Source organism: Piliocolobus tephrosceles, chromosome 1 (genome assembly GCF_002776525.5).
Source record: "Piliocolobus tephrosceles isolate RC106 chromosome 1, ASM277652v3, whole genome shotgun sequence".
Classification (NCBI taxonomy): Eukaryota; Metazoa; Chordata; class Mammalia; order Primates; family Cercopithecidae; genus Piliocolobus; species Piliocolobus tephrosceles.
The window spans coordinates 157,528,829-157,546,415 of record NC_045434.1 but is presented as its reverse complement, the minus strand read 5'-3'; the positions used below and the strand labels follow the sequence as shown (position 1 = coordinate 157,546,415).

Here is a 17,587-nt window from a genome sequence, read left to right as displayed (position 1 = left end):
TGCACTGGGAAACCAAACACTTCGTGTGACTTACTTTATTGCCTTACTCACTTTATTCCAGGGGTCTAGAACTGAGCTGCAGTATCTCTAAGGTGTGGCTATGTATTTAAAAGGCAGGATATCATTGCTCCCTGGAAGGATTTCAAGTGACTCTTCTACAATTTTACTTGACTATTTTGTAGTAGTTGACATGTAAACCTCTTTTTTGAAACTCTCTTATCCTTTGGTTTCTATAAAATTATGTTCTGCTATTTATCCTCTTATGTCTCTGTTTAATCCTTATTTTTCTTCTGGGGCTCATTTTTCTTTATTCTGTTGCTCAGAGTAGATGTCCCCATATATCCTCTCTTACCATCCTCCTCACCTCACTAATCATTATCTTCCTGAATATTCTAAGTTTAACCAGCTTCCCAGCTCCTGCCGTGTGCTGGTGAATTCACAATCTCTAGCTTAAGACCTGGTCTATTTCTGAGTTTGTTTATTGAATAACCACCTTCAGGACACACATCTCTCTGTGATTTTCCTGTAGGTACACAAAACAAACTTTCCTCTGAATTTGCTCCCCAGTCTGAGTTCCCTGTCATATTCAGTATTACCTTCATTCTGGGAATTTTTCCTCACCATTCTCCACTCAGTACTTCTCTAGGTTTTATCCATTTTGACCTAACACGAGTCATTGTCCAAGTAAGGGTATAAATAAATAAGTGAATATTTATCAAGTGTTCACTAAGTACTAGACCCCTGGCTGGGCATCTCCCTGTGCATTGTGCTTGTTTAATCTAGGCACCTGGCTGGGCATCTGCCTGTATGTTGCTCTTGTTTAGTCTAGACACCAGCTGGGCATCTGTCTATGGATTGCTTTTCTTGCTTGGTCTAGACACCTGGCTGGGCATCTCCCTGTGTGTTGCTCTCATTTTTCTAGACACTTGGCTGGACACCTGCCTGTGGGTTGCTCTTGTTTGGTCTAGACATCTGGCTGGACATCTGCCTATGTGGTGCTCTTCTTATTTGGTCTAGACAGCTGAGTGGACATCTGCCTATGTATTGTTCTTCTTATTTCATCTAGACATCTGGCTGGACATCTGCCTGTGTGTTGCTTTTCTTTTTGTGGTCTAGACACCTGACTGGACACCCACCTATAGGTTGTTCTTGTTTGGTCTAGACACCTGGCTGGACATTTGCCTATAGGTTGCTCTCGTTTGGTCTAGACACCCCGCTGGGCACCTGCTTGTGCATTGCTCTTCTTGTTAGGCCTAGATACCCGGCTGTGCATCTGCCTGTGTGTTGCTCTTGTTTGGTCTAGACACCAGCTGGACATCTGCCTATGAGTGGCTCTTGATTGGTACACTGACTTGTAACATAGGTCTCATTGTCCTCTATTCATTGAAAGGGAAATTTGGCTCAGTTTCTATAGTCTAAAAATCAGTCTTGAATCCCCTTTCTTTTTCCCCTGCTACTGTGGTAAATTTGGATCCTCATTGCTTTTCTAGAAGAATAATTAATGTAGAACCCCACCACCACCACCACCAGAAGGTTTCCCTGCTTCTCTTCCCTCTTTTTCCACACATCCTAAACACACACTGAGTATTCTGAAAAATCTCCTCTGTAACTGCATTTCTCAAAATCCTCTGATGGCTCCCTTTACATCTAAGCTCATGTTGGAGACCGTGCACCCCCATCTTCGGCTCCTTTTCCTTGAGTCCTCTGGGCTCTAGCCTCAGGAATATCCCCTTCATTTCTTCAGCATCACCCACCTCCATCACCACTCCATACTTTTGATCACATTATTGTTTCATCCTGCAGCACACTGCCAGTTGCCTCTGACGTGTAAAACATTACTTTTTCCTAAGGACCCAACTTCCTTGTCACCTTCCTTCACCCTTGTAGATAAGAATTTCTTGTTTGTTGTAGCAGATTGGCTTTCTGAGGAAGCAGACTCTGAGATGGACCTTGGCAGCCTATGGGGAAAGGGAGGAAAGGAGAATTGAGAGTGGGAGAAAGCAGGGCTTCTACACAGTGTCAGCAAAGGCCTCTGCCACCCCCAGGACTGCTTGGAAGCTGGGGTGGCCTTCCAGGGTTGTATTGGCTCAGTTATGACCGTTTATGACTTTACTCTATGGCACATTCTTACTACAGATTTTTGATTTTTTTAAGTTAGACACCTACTTGACCTTGTGCTTCTTTTTATTTATTGTATGCCAAGTGCCCAGTCCAGTGCCTTGCCCATAGCAGGTACACGGTAAATTCTTACTGAAAGAAAGAACGAAAGCCACTAGGGTTTTTGTTGTGCTTTTGTTGAATAACCAAGACTCTTGAAGGACTTCGATGAAAAAAGGATTGTGGTTGTGATTTGCTGTTAGTTTGCAGTGGTGTCCTTAGCTAAGTAGCAAATCAACACACATAAATGTCCCATGATATGGAGTGATGCAGACTATACAAATGAATAATGGTATTCTGGAGTCACGTGAAACCATCTATGGTGAGCCCAGACACACAATATATACAAAACAATCAGTCCATTACTGCTTAGTACCTCATAAACCATTTTATACTTTCATTTTATTCTTACCAGACACCAAGGGCCATTATAAGCTTCATTTTTACAGATGAGAAGTTCTGATCTACCTAAAGTCGATGAGCAATTGTTGGTATTGACATGGCTTAACATTATGTGTCCTGACTGCTAGTCAATGGCCTCCCTGAGATAGACTGCTTAAGGTGAAGAGATATATTTCCATCACTGTATTCTGCCTACTGACACTTGAAACTCTTTGTATCTAAAACCATACCTATAAATAGTCTCTCTACCCACCCAAACTTCCTCCTTGGCCCATGTTCCATATGTCAGTTAACAGCAGCTTCATTTTACTAGTTACCTAATCTTGAGACCCAGAATAAGTTCTGACTCCTTCCTGGCTCTCCCTCATAAAGAGCTTCTCTCAAGTGACAAGCATGTGGTGGTTACTATGCCAGACACCAAAATAATGAAGTGTATTGGTGAGAGGGGAGAGGAGGAAAAAATCAACAGACAAGTTCAATTATGATAAAATGCTAAGTGCTATGATGATGAAGGTGAACCCTGGGCACTTGACCCAGGTTGTGAGCTCTGAGCTGGGTCTTTTAAATGTAGTAAGAATTATCCAGGTGATGTGCTTGTGGCAAGCATGCATTTTGGAATCTATAAAATGTGCATGCAGTATGGATCATTGTTTAGGAGGGAGTTGAGTATCAGAAAATAAGAGTAGTGCTAAGCCAGATTTTAATGGATCGTTTATATTAGTCTGAGGTGTTTTGTTTGGGTTTGTTTGGTTGTGTTTTATCTGTTTTTTACTCTGAAGGCAACCAACTGAGATATTTTAAGCAGGGGAGACAAAAGAGCTTTATGGAAAATGGAAAGAAGTGTAGTTAGCCTGGAAGAAGGAGTACCTGGGACCAGACTTTTAAGGTCATCAAAGAGTGAAAGGAAGGCAGTGGAAAGGGGCCATGACATAAACAAAATGGCTAAATGCAGGTTGAGTGGGATGGCAAGAACTAGAGAATTGGTGTAGACCACTCTTCTTAGTTGCATAGCTGAGACAAGGGGAAAGGTTACTGATAGGTTATAGGAATGTTTTTCATCATTATTGCTTTTTTTTTTTTTTTAAGTTAGAAAAACTTAAAAATGTTTACATGCCAAAGACAGAGAAAGAAGTGAAACAAACAGATGGGAAAATGGAGATTAATGTCTCGGGTTAGTTGCCCCAAACCAAACTGAACATCAGAGTCACCTGGGGTGCTTTGCAAAAAAAAATACAAACCAACAAAACTATTCTTCAGCCACCACACAGACATAGTGAATCAGAATGTTGGCTTGGTAATCTGTGGGTTCTAAAAATTGTGATGATCACCTAGGCTTGAGAACTACATTTTTGTTAATTTTCTGTTATTTCTTTTATAAATGCTTGAAGATCACCTGGACCTTTGGGTCCTCTGGGAATGGTCTACTAGATAGGAAGAAGGGAGAGTGGTGGAACCCCACTGGTTTTGGATTATCCCCAGAAGTTTATTCTGGGTTCCCTGAGCCCATGACCAGGCTGAATCAAGGACAGAATGGACTGGTTATTTTTGCATTATATAATCAACCTAGAATGGACACAAAGAGCTATGAGCTCAGAACAGAATCAGGGATTTGAGGATGCCTGCTCCTTAGCCTTAGTCTTAGACTAAAATAATAACAAGGAGATAGGAAAGGATCATTGAGTTGCCCCCAGAAACAGGCTTGGTCAACTGTCATTAGTTTAACTTTTGCAATGGGCCTTAACTGGCATGATCAGTGTGGTGGCAGATCACTGAGCAACATGGCCTAGGTCCCATTGAGGGCTCAGGGTTTAAGTCACTCCGCACCTTTCTGAACCAGAATATCCTTAGCTTTACAAACAGTAATAATGGCCAGGTGCAGTGGCTCACACCTGTAATCCCAATACTTTGGGAGACTGAGGTAGGCGGATCTCCGGAGATCAGGAGTTCAAGACCAGCCTGGCTAACATGGTGAAACCCCATTTCTACTAAAAATACAAAAAATTAGCCGGGCGTAGTGGCACGCTCCTGTAACCCCAGCTACTCTGGAGGCTGAGGAAGGAGAATCACTTGAACGCGGAAGGTGGAGGCTGCAGTGAGCCGAGATCATGCCATTGCACTCTAGCTTGGGCAACAAGAGTGAAACTCCGTCTCAAAAAAAAAAAAAAAAAGTAACCTGTCTATGCCTTGGTTTCCTGAATAATAAGTAAAACCTACCTCATAGATTAAAAAACAAAATAGCAATAATGATGAATAATAAAACTTACCTCAAAAAAATAGCAATAACAATGAAAAACAGTCCTATATCCTAAGTTATTAGTAATCTTTCCCCTTGTCTCAGCTACGCAACTAAGAAGAGTGGTCTACATCAATTCTCTAGTTCTTGCCATCCCACTCAACTTGCATCTAGCCATTTTGTTTATGTCATGGCCCCTTTCCACTGCCTTCCTTTCACTCTTTGATGACCTTAGTAGTCTGGTCCCAGGTACTCCTCCTTCCAGGCTAACTTACACTTCCTTCCATTTTCCATAAAGCTCTTTTCCCTCCCCTGCTTAAAAACTCTCATAGGGTTGTTGTAGTAATTAACTGAGGTAATGTAGATAAAAGCCTTATCTGGTACATTGTCAAGTGCTCAATATGCTTACCACCCCTGGAGCAGCATAAAGAGTATCCAGTGGTCACTGAAATATATGGCCCCTCCGGAATAGCAGAATAGTATATGGCAAAACAATACTCAAGATGTAAGTGAGAGGTGGGAATTGGGAAGGTGGGATCCAGTATGATGCCACAAATTTTGTTTGGAATCCTCAGAATGTTAATTTATTTTCTTCTCCTCCAGAGTGTTTGCTGTTGTGCAGAACATTACTGAGAGGTGCTAAGTCAGTTTTGTTCTGTTGAGGAAGTATGTGTGTTTTCGTTTGTCTGTGTCCCTGTGCATTTAGGATAGCTCTTGTGTTTTCTATTTGGCAAGCGCGGGAGGTAGACAGCTTGATGTGTTTTTCTGAGTGGTGTTGGGCTGGGCATCAGGAAGCCCAGATATCCTTGAGGTGGGAGGCAATAAGCTTTCCATTACGAGCATGTTCTATGTGTCCCTACCTCTGGTGGACAATATTGTTGAGAAAAACAGAAGTCACAACCCAACAAAAATCCATCTTTTTCCCATAGATGAGGTAGTTTAAGCATTAAAGAGGGCAGACAAGGAGTTTGGAGGACATGGTTGGTTTTGTTTTGACTGCAGAGGCTGATGACATAAGAACCAGTTAGATATAGATAGTGAAATTGGAAGGAAAACGTCTGGGGGTCAGAGAATCTGGGGCCCATCTGTTAGAATTATTCATGGAGAGTTTAGTATACTGTATGCTGGAGGGTCTTGAGACTCAACAAATGGAAAGTGAGAATGCCTGAAATGGGGAAGGCATATTTTTTCAGCTGCATATCTGACAACAGTTTGTGTGCTGTGGCTAAAGAAAAATAAGCCAATGATTATTAAAAAATTGTGGGGTTTTGCTTAGAATTAGCATAGTAACGCTAAGAAACAGTCAGTTTGTTGAATTCCTTACACAGAGGGTGATGGAGGAAATAGAGCTTGTCAGAAGACCTGTTTCCTTCCATTTTATGATATTACTTTGTCAGTATTTTTTAGTGTAGAGATCAAATAGAATCTGTATTCGAGAGCCTTAAATATTGGGATGCTCTGGGCAAGAGCATCTTGGAATGGTGGTAGGCACTGGAGGTCGGATCTAAGAGCACCTCTCTGCCAGGTACCCTCATCTGTGTTCTCACTGCTGCATGCCAAGAATCTTCCCTTGGTTTAGTAGAAAGTGTTCTAGACCCAAAAGCAGAGGGCATGATCCCGGCACTGTGCCTTACACATAGTCAGGACTCAATAAATATTTGATAAGGCAAGAAGGAAGGGGAAAAAGCAAGATGACTTACTAGATCCATTGGTCAGAATTTGCCTCCTCTAGTTATAATAACTGTGTGGACATAGGTAAATTGCTTCACCTGTCTCAGCTTCAGTTTTCTGCTTTGTAAAATGACAGTAATTATATTGACTTTATAAAATGAATTGTTATGAGATTTCAAAAATATATAAGCAAAATACGTAGAATGATACCTGGGGTCTTATTGTTATTTTTGTCTAAATCTCATCTCCCTCTTTACTTATTATCATCTGCTTGGCACCCTGGGAATTTTTCGTTGGTAAAGGTTTAAAGAAGGAGAAGTGGGCTGGCAGCACCATATCTTATCAGTTTTTTCATCCAGGCATCATAGGCCTTCAATGATTTAATTTTTTAAAGTAGTTTGGACTTTTCTGAGCTGCTGTGAACTTTTGTTAATATAAATTTTTGTTAATATAAAATAGAGACCATATTGACTTTGGAAATAATGACTATCTAGATATCTTCCTTCTCCACCTACATGTAGCTGTTTAGAAATGCGACTTAATAGTGGTCACCACAGAGACTGTCCTTACAGTGAAACCTCCTTTGTAAGCAGATTTCTAATTCATATGAATATTAAAATCGACAGCAGTGCGTTGTCCCTTAGAGACAGACCTCATACCCTTCTAAGGAGTTCACAGATAGAATTAAGAGATTCATCCATTTGGATGTTAAATAAATTAGATCTGTATTTTAATTGATCTCTAATTCAATCATAAATTAAGGTAACAATCCACAGTGTACATTTCATACCAGGGATTTTTGTCATCAAAGAAATCATGGCAATTTTCATCTCACATAACAGTTGCTGAATATGTCTTGAAATATCATGTATGCTCATCATGATTTCCAAATCATGGAAGGTATGAGACCTACCATAACCTTTCTTTTTCTTAATGCACTAATAGGAAGCACATATATTATCATACACTTACGTTTGTAATATTTTGGAAACTATTCTTTATAATAGGTTTCTTTTGGCATCTTAAATGTTTTATTTGTATGCTTTACAAAGATTCTGTCTTCTCCAGACTACCAAAGCATTTATGGAACAGAAACTATTAAGATCCTGTGCCTTAGAGTTGGTTGGAGGAGGAAGGTCCCAAACTTACAGCCAAATAGAAAGATTCCCACTACACAGTCTGCAGCAAAATTGAAAGGCAAAATTTTTAGGACCAAATTCACCTTCCACTGGCCCGCTGATAGTCTCCTGGGCTCTATCCAAATAATCTTAAATTACTAGGCATCATTCCTGCTTGTAAGGGCTTCAGAGGAAGAGATTTCATGGTTGCTCTGATAATTAATACTTGAAATAGTAAATACTTGAAATGCTTGTAATGAGAATACTTGAAATGAGAAAACACTTCCTCTTGCCCTTGCTCATCAGTGGTCATAGTGAGCTACCTGTGATGGCTCTGTTTTTAAAAGACTGACATTAAATTTTCTCCATATGTTCATCTAAATAAACTTTTCCTGGTACCACTTGGATATTCCATATATATATATAGTCTTGGGCCACTGATAATAGTCTCATAGTGCTGATTTATATATTCTAAGTCAGTAGGAGTGAGGATGCTCCCCTTTTCCCTTTTTTTCTATGAACTTGATCAAAGCCAGCTGGAAGTTTGTTCTTCCTCTCTAGTTGTAAATCTGTATACTTCCTTCCCCATGGAGCTTAAGGTCCCCTATGTAAGAGATACTAAACACATAGCTACGTAAAGATTACACAAGACATTACCAGTTTTTGCTATGAAGGAAAATACCAAGTACTATAAGAGAGGATAAGAATCGAGAGTGGTCAGGGGAGGATCTCTGAGAAGGTGGAATTTCAGGCAACACCTGAAGGCTTAAAAAGAGCTATCTGAAAAGTGAAGAAAGAATTTTCCCATGCCTAAGGATCACCTTGTACCAAGGGCACATTTGTGGAACTGAAAGAATTGGCTCTTGATGTACAATGTACTGAGTTGAAGGGGGAAGAGGTGAGGTTGGAGAATAGGAAGGAGCCAGGTCATGCAGGGCCTTGTAGAGTTTGAATTTAATGCTAAGTGTAGTACAGTAGGGAACCTTTGAAAGGTTTTAAGCAAAGCAACAGGGGATTTGATTTACATTTTAGAAAGAAGCCTTTGGATGCTATATAGAGAGTAAATTTAAGGTCAGACAGCTTGCCAGTCTTAAGAGATGGGACTTGAACCTGTGGCTTTTCATTCCCAGTCCATTCTGATTTACCAGGGTCTTTTTTCTAGTTGATAACTACTAACCTGAATTAAGTAGAAGATGCAAAATAACACCAGGCCATTTCCAAATGGCTTTCTTATACTTGCTGAAGTTGACAGTGAAAAATAAAAGCCACCTAAGGCTCATGTCTCTAACCTGTTGAACACCTCAAAATAATTAAGAGATCACAACTATACCATTTCTCGGTTATATAAAAACCCTGTCTCTTATCTAACATATGCTATTTAGTGTTAAAGGTTGCTCAGAGTCATACATGCACTATCAGCTCTGCCTATTAAGCAGTGGCTTGTGTCTCTGCAATTTTCCAGGTTAACCAGCCTGAACTACCCAGCTAGTATTTGCCAGCTTTAGCAGTTCAGCAGTTTGTTTTTCCTTATAAGATTAAATGGTCAGTTTTGCCTTAGGTTTTATTCCAATTATGAAATCATTTCATTTTGTTACGCGTCTCCTTAATTGTACTTATTTACCTTGTACATACAAACTAATAAATCTGTTATTTTGATTGAGAAGCCCCTGCATGTTTATATATTTATTCTGCCTCTCAAGAATACTCAGTAAGTTTTTTATCTGTTGATTGCTAATTCATCTAGCATGTATTTCTTTTTTTTTTTTTTTTTTTTTTTTTGAGACGGAGTCTTGCTCTGCTGCCCAGGCTGGAGTGCAGTGGCCGGATCTCAGCTCACTGCAAGCTCTGCCTCCCGGGTTTACGCCATTCTCCTGCCTCAGCCTCCCGAGTAGCTGGGACTACAGGCGCCTGCCTCGTCGCCTGGCTAGTTTTTTGTATTTTCTATTAGAGACGGGGTTTCACCGTATTAGCCAGGATGGTCTCGATCTCCTGACCTCGTGATCCGCCCGTCTCGGCCTCCCAAAGTGCTGGGATTACAGGCTTGAGCTACCGCGCCCGGCCTAGCATGTATTTCTTAACACAGAGAAGTACTATATGTAGTGTTAAAGCAAGCACACCTAAATCAATCAAATCATGCTGTGCTCTTGCCACCTTGAGCATGTTAGTTCTGCATCTGTAAGATGGGAATAAAATAACAAACCCATAGGGTAATTATGAAAAGTATTACACCATATGTGAAACTGTTTTGTATAATGCTCAATACATTTTCACTGTTTTATTAAAACAGTTTTATTGAAGTATAATTGACATCCAATAAACTTCATGTGTTTAACATGTACAGTTAGTAGATTTGGACATGTATAGACCCATGAAATCACACAGCAGGCTTTTTATCTCTCCATCTATTTCTATGCTGGTTGCATTGGCAAACTTTCTTAATCAAGGCAGTGGTGTTCGGAGAAGGGAGTGTCTAGGTTTTAAGACATATTTAAAATTGTCATTGCTTCTATATTGATATAGTCACAATATTTAATTTTTTAAATTAAATTTGGCAGTAGGTTGGGTTTAGGAGCTCACGCCTGTAATCACAACGCTTTCGGAGGCCAAGGTAGGCAGATCACCTGAGGTCAGGAGTTTGAGACCAGCCTGGCCAACATAGTGAAACCTCGTCTGTACTAATAATACAAAAATAAGCTGGGCATGGCGACGGGTGCCTGTAATCCCAGCTACTCTGAAGTCTGAGGCAGGAGAATCACTTGAACCTGGGAAGCAGAGGTTGCAGTGAGCCAAGGTCGTGCCACTGCACTCCAGCCTGGGCAACAGAGTGAGACTCTGTCTCAAAAAAAAAGTTGGCATTAGAAGAAAATAAGATTTTAGAACGAAACACACAAACGTACAGATCATCCCAGCCTGTGTGCTACAGATACCAATCCTGCATCTCTCAGAGAATGTGTGCCTCAATGTGAAAAGAACTAGGAATCTCTGCTTTAGGATGCAGAGATGAGTCAGGTATAGATCTTGCCCTCAAGGATCTTAGAATCTAGAGATGGGGGAGGTGGAATGTACCTATAACAACGATAATGCAGAGCAGAAGGTAGGAAGAGGTAAAACGCCAGAGGAGGATTTAAAAGGGTGCAGTAACTTCTAGCTTGGGGATACACTTCACTGAGGAAAAACACCCTTTATTGCCTCCCGCACATGTGTCTGTCTGAGGTAGGTGTAGGTGTGTAGAGCAATTTAGACAGATACAGACCCTGCCCATTCATCACTTAAATCCTAATGCTGTGCATCACCGCTCGATGGGTTGGGCGTCTGCCCAGCTTTTTTCCTGGACCACTTCCAACATTTTTGAGGAAAGAGTGAGTGTGAAGGACCCTGTGGTTGGACGCCAGCCCAAGTTATCCAGTGGCTAGACACCTAACTGACTCATAGGAATGGGGAAAGCCCCCTCTGGGTTGCTTGTGTGGATAATAACGCTCTCATTCACCTCCACATCTAGGTCAGAGAGGGGCCTCCTGGGAAGCACAGCACATTGATAGATTACTTCTGGGCCCCGGGGACCTCATTACCATCATATCCATCATCTTCTGCTGGTACCAAATAATGGATGTAATTTAATCAGATGCCAAAGGAGTCCTCAGCAGGAGAATTGGAGAAACCTTGCCTGAAACTGTGCTATAGTGTTGGAATGATTATAATGAACCAGAATGATCTTTTGTGGTGAGACTAAATGTATCATGCACTATATGAGTTTTGATTTATTTTTTAAACATTCTTGCTCCCATTGGCTCCCCTTTTAATAGTTTCACTGTAGCCTGTTTATTGTTACAGATGTTACTTTTAAATGAGGTCATTGAGCTTTCCTTTACTTCCAAAGGCAATGTTTGCCTTTTTATTAAGGGGTTGGCAGGGCTGTCTGGAGAACAGTGCTAATGTGAGATCAAGGTTAAAGCTTCAGACCCCAGGAGACTAGGTGGAGAAAAAGCCTCTTCCATGTTTACACACACTCATGTCAGCCAGATGTCTCACAAAGGGCAGGTTTCCTGACGGAGAGGCGAGAAGACAGGCATTGTGGTCACAGACTGCCTTGACTCTCATGGCCCCTTCTTGCCCACTGTGAAACCTCAGGCATGTCAAAAACAGCTCAGCTGTCACTTGGAGATAATTAATTTTTATTCCTAGGACTTTGGTGAGGATAAAATGTGTTACAGCCCCTTGGTATGCATGAGGGATCTGGGGAGGGCAAGGGGTGTAATAGCTAAAAGTCTAAGGCTTTGGAAATGCTGTAAGTCCTATGTGTAGTATATTTTGCATAGCTTTGTTGGAGGACCGCTGACCAAATCCAGCTTGCCAGTGATTTTTGTAAATAAACTTGTATTGGCACACAGCCCATTCATTCATTTACAAATAAATGTCTGTGTCTGCCCTCTCAAAGACAGATTTGGGTCGTTATGACAAAGACCTTATGGTCTGCAAAGCCAGAAATATTTACTATCCAGCCCATTACAGAAGTTGGCCAATCACTGTACCAGACTGAAGGGAAGTTTCTATACAGAGATCTGGTCATTTAAAGCAGTGAGGGATAGGGGATGAGTGGGAATTCTAAAGTGTTCCTGCAGAAAGTCGAATGCTGAATGTTGTCACTTGTAAGTGGGAGCAAATAATGTGTGCATTTGGACAGAGGGAGTGGAATGACAGACACTTGGAAAGGTGACTTGGAAAGGTGAGAGGGTGGGAGGCAGGGTGAGTGGTGAGAAATTACCTAATGGGGACAGGCGCGGTGGTTCACGCCTATAATCCCAGCACTTTGGGAGAACGAGGCAGGCGGATCACTTGAGGTCGGGAGTTCAAGACCAGCCTGTCCAACATGGTGAAACCCTGTCTGTACTAAAAATACAAAAAATAGCTGGGCATGGTGGCAGATGACTGTAATCCCAGCTACTTGGGAGGCTGAAGCGGGAGAATCACTTGAACTCAGGAGGCAGAGGTTGCAGTAAGCCGAGATCGCACAACTGCACTCTAGCCTGGGTGATAGAGCGAGACTCAGTCTCAGAGGGGAAAAAGAAAAAGAAAAAGAAAAAGAAATTACCTAATGGGTACAATGTACACTATTCATGTGATGGTTACCCTAAAAACTCAGACTTCATCACTACACAATATGTCCATGTAACAAAACTGCATTTGTACCCCTTAAATCTGTAAAAATAAAAAATTAAAAGGCTGGGCGCAGTGGCTCACACCTGTAATCCCAGCACTTTGGGAGGCTGAGGCAGGTGATCACAAGGTTAGGAGATTGAGACCATCCTGGCTAACACGGTGAAACCCAGTCTCTACTAAAAATACAAAAAAATTAGCTGGGCATGGTGGCGGGCACCTGTAGTCCCAGCTACTCTGGAGGCTGAGGCAGGAGAATGGCATGAACCCCAGAGACGGAGCTTGTAGTGAGCCAAGATCGCGCCACTGCACTCCTGCCTGGGCGACAGAGCGAGACTTGGTCTCAAAAAAAAAAAAAAAAAAAAAAAAAAAAAAAAAAAAAATTTAAAAACAGTGTCCCTAAATGTCTATGGAGTTCGCTCCATTCTGATTTAAACACATGAAACTTTAGTGCATGTTAAAAGACTGGTTTGTTGAGGTGAGAATTAAATGCTGTATGTGGGAGCATTAGCACAAAGCTGGCACATGCAGACGCCAGGTAGGTGTTTACTAGAGTTGAGTCTCCATTATGTTTCATCAGACCCCACATAGGTGTAACCCTGTTTGACTCTGGGCATATGTTTCTGGGAGTGGGCAGGTTGACACAGGCATCACCATGGGGCACTTTTATGGAATAGTCACATGTTGTTCCAGCATTTTCTTCTTTGTAAGTTATGGTTAACAATTAGTCTAAAATGAGGTTTATTGACCAATGTCTTTATCTTTGCCTCATGCTTTGAAATTGTTCCAGTGATAGGTGGAGCCAGCACTAAAGTCATACCTGAGTATGTACATGCTAGAAATAAAGATGAAACTGGCATTTTAACACCAACCACAAAGTTTAATGACTGTCACATGTGTTAATTTTTGGAACACACTCAAAATATTTGCCATGGCTCAAAAAGGTAGTCTTCAGATAACATATTGCTAATGGCAGAAAGACCCCTGCAAAGTAAATAAAACATTAAAAGTGGTGATCCTCACTCGGATGGAAAAAGGGAAGGGAGTTGAATATATTGTCACTCCGCACTCTACATCATATGTAGATGGCAACAGCACATGCTGTGCACTTACATACACTGTCCTTTAACAAGTCACTGAGAGGAACTTGGCCTCTGGCTTCCTGTCTTGCTAATTGAGCACTCTCTGTAGTGACCCTGCTGCAAAGCTCTCACTCCCCTCCTCTTGCACTTGGTCATCTTGGGAGGTGGGTATGTTTTCAAGGTACATGCCCAAATGTCAAAAGTCCACCATACTTTGTAGAAGGCACCTAGCATATTGCCTAGACGGTCAAAGGCGCTCACTCAGCACTTGTTCCCAACACCATCTCAATGACCACAGGTAGATCTTTCCTATCTTTGGATTTCCATAGCCCTTCTCTGTACCTCACCCAAGCTCTTGATCAGATACTGTGATAATTAATTAAAAGTTTAGTGTATATTTCCAATCTCCCTGAATTAGTCTTTCTTTTGTAGGTAAGGATTTAATTTTTTTTTTTCTCCTTACCGCCATTCCTAAAAGCTGTTCCCTGCCCATGGTAGGCCAAGAACAAATCACGAAAAGTTGATCAAAGCCAAGCAAACATCAGAATAATAGTGGATATAAATACAGTGAACTAGAGACAGCAGAGACTGAAAGCAAGGCCTGTCTGTCTCAGATAAAATCTTGGGGCTGGGCACGGTGGCTCGTGCCTGTAATCCTAGTACTTTAAGAGGCTAAGGCAGAAGGATCACTTGAGGTCACGAATTTGAGGCCAGCCTGGGCAACATGGTGACACCCTGTCTCTACAAAAATAAAAAAAATTAGCTGAGTGTGATGGTGCCCACCTATAGTCTTAGCTATGCAAGAGACTGAGGCAGGAGGATCACTTGAGCCCAGGAAAACAAGGCTGCAGTGAGCTGTGATTGCATTCCCATCTGGGCGACAGAGTGAGACCCTGTCTCAAAAAATTTTTTTAAATAAAAAATAGAATAGGAATTCAGTCCTGCTAATATAACAAACCTCCAGAACAGCACAGCCACTGTCCTGAGTGCCAAGGAGACAGAGTAGACCATCGTCTTACCTTCTTGGAGTTCATGATGCTCTAGAGGAGAGGAGGCAGGCACATGACTATTGCACCTGAGTTCACAGGGAACCATCACCCCTACAATATCCTGCAAATCTTTGCAGCTCCCATTTCATAATGTAATTCCTGATGCTACATATGGTATAAAAACATAATACCATAATTAGTCCACCCACTTTTATTTGAGGCCGAAGGATTTAGTGAGAAACACAGCGTCAGAAGAGCTATGTTAAAGCATGATCTTACCACCTACTAGCCGTGGATATTCATTTGTTTAGGAAGTATTTATACTCACTGTGCATGCATTGTTCTAGGCCATAGGGGGGACAAGGCCAAGTTCTTCATTGCTTGCATCTTAAAATTTAACTGGGGGTGAGGAAGGAGAAGAGAAGAATGAACTGGTATTAAATGATATTTCAGATGGTGATAAATGCTATGAAGAAAATAAAACATGGCAGTGTTATAAAGGGCCATTTAATTTCTTTGAGCTTCAGTTTCCTCATTGCAATCTGAAGATAAGACCACATATCATGTAGTATTTTGTGAAACTTAAATATCCTGTGTGAAAGCTCTTTGTCTACAGTAGAAGTGAAGATCCCTCATCATTGTTAGAGTCATATCTCAGCCTCAGCCCTTACAGTCATACAAACAGATCCTTATTTGATCACATGGGTGTTTAAAGCTTAATGTATTTTCTGGTCAAATACACCTCACGCATTCCTTCCTTTTTACGTTTGCTTGGAATCTTCCCGCAACTGAATTTCTTTTTGTTCCATTTCCATCTGTATAACTCTGCTTGTATATCAGTAATTACAATAGGGCTTGTTTTGTGCTCATCTTTGTATATCTTGCCAAATGTAAAGCAGTGACCAGCACGTAGTAAGTGTGTAATAAGTAGCTGAGTCAGAATGGAGCAGAGCAAAAGATCCTAAGAACTCAGAAAGGAGAGGAAATTCTGCTTGCGGGAGAGGGTAAGAAAGACTTCATGGAGGTTGTGGGACAGGATTGCATACAACAAGGTGGGCTGAGGGAATGGCAGATGCAGGTCAGCGGTAGGAATGCTGTGTAGATAAAGGGAGGCAGTACAGCATGATGTAAGGAACACAGGAGTCAGGACAGCCAGGTTTGAATCTCAGCTTGGCCATTTACTGAGGAGGTCTTTGACAAATCACTTAAGCATATTTTCTCGACTCCAAAGTAGTGATAACAATACCACCCACATCTTGGGGTTGCTTTCTGGATGACATGAGATCACATAAGGAAGCCTGTATTCCAGCACCTGGCACAGAGGAATCTTTCCGTAAGTAACAGCTTAACCAGACAATGATGGCCTGTCTTTTTAAGTACCATGTATGCTGTTTCCTTCATTGTGAAGCAAAGGCAAGGTTAAGGTCACAGGTCTAGTCCCTCTGGCGATGAGGCCTGTTAACATCACTGTTTTCTACAGTTACAGACTGCACCCCCAAGCCAACTAGTGTGTGCTGGCCCAACAGGGGCCAGCTCAGTGCAGGGAGAGATTAATGCAAGTGAATCATTTGCACTGGAAAAAGAATCCAAGACATATAATGTCATGGTACAATATTAAGAGTAATAGCTTCACTTAGCTGAAACATTGTATTTTCTGTTCTTAGGGTATTTTTTAAGGGGCAGAAAGCAAATATTTCATAGAAAATTTACAACCTTGTATCTAGTGGGATTTCTTCATACTACAAGCAGTTTATGCAAAACAGATGCCTGAGAAGCGGTGCCTGCATGCACCTGTGGATTTGGTGGTTATACTTCATTTTCCTCACCCCTCTAGTTCTTGCAGACAACCTGAAATCCAACCCTGGAATTAAGTGGCAATATTTCAGTTCAGAAGAAGGAATTTTCACTCTTTTCCCAGCACACAAGTTCCGGTGTAAGGGCAGCTATGAACACCGCAGTAGGTATGTTGACTTGCATTCTGAAGTTTTTAATTATTGTTTAAGAGTGATCTACATGAAAGATAAAACTTCTCATTTCTACTCATGGCTATGCCTCTAAGCTGTGGATTCAGAAATTTGTACTTGTTCTGAAATGAATTCACCATTTAATATATGTGGATGTGAAATTCCAGGCAAGGGCAAATTACAAAACCCAGAGCTTTTCTATAGCTATGTAACATGCCAAATAAAAAAAGGTACTTACTCATGAAGTCAAATTGTGTGAAGCACCTAGAGTGTTTTGAGTTTCAGAATTCTTTGTTGAAATGTGAATGATGGTACCTTGTCTATAGGGCAGCCCTTGAACATAACTTTATAACATATCTCAGAGTAGAGTTTGTTATACTCAGCTTCCCTTTCTATGATGACATGCTTGGCCATACTGCAGGAAATTTACATGCAGATTTTAACTACTAGAAGTTTTGAGGTGAGCTGAAAGCATTGGATTAAAAATCACTAACATCCTGCTTTTCTCACTCACAGACATGACTTAAGATTCTACCATGTAGCCAGAAGGGCAATAACGGTGAGATAATTTGTATGACAAGACTCATTAATTATAGAACCCCCCAAAGCAAATACACTTTCCTATTTAATCCTGGCAGTTTCCTGTTTGCCGTGTCAGATGTTTGATGCCAGAACATCTGGAGCTATAGTGCAGGGCACCCACTTTTCACACCATTTTCTGGAGTCTACACAATTACTTTAGCTTCCCTTCATCTTCACTTTAAATTGTATCCAGAATTTTTCCCCAAGGAAAATACTTCATCTGTGCTTTTCCTAA

The 17,587-nt window shown here is 41.3% G+C and overlaps 1 protein-coding gene across 1 annotated transcript in view; it reads left to right on the top strand.

Moving 5' to 3' along the window:
* CACHD1 (cache domain containing 1) overlaps positions 1 to 17,587 on the top strand; it is a 227,047-nt gene that overhangs the window by 146,142 nt on the left and 63,318 nt on the right. Inside the window, exon 5 of the mRNA XM_023210311.2 lies at positions 16,641 to 16,767. Within this exon, the coding sequence (XP_023066079.1) occupies positions 16,641 to 16,767 (127 nt within the window). The remainder of the gene's footprint in view (positions 1 to 16,640; positions 16,768 to 17,587) is intronic.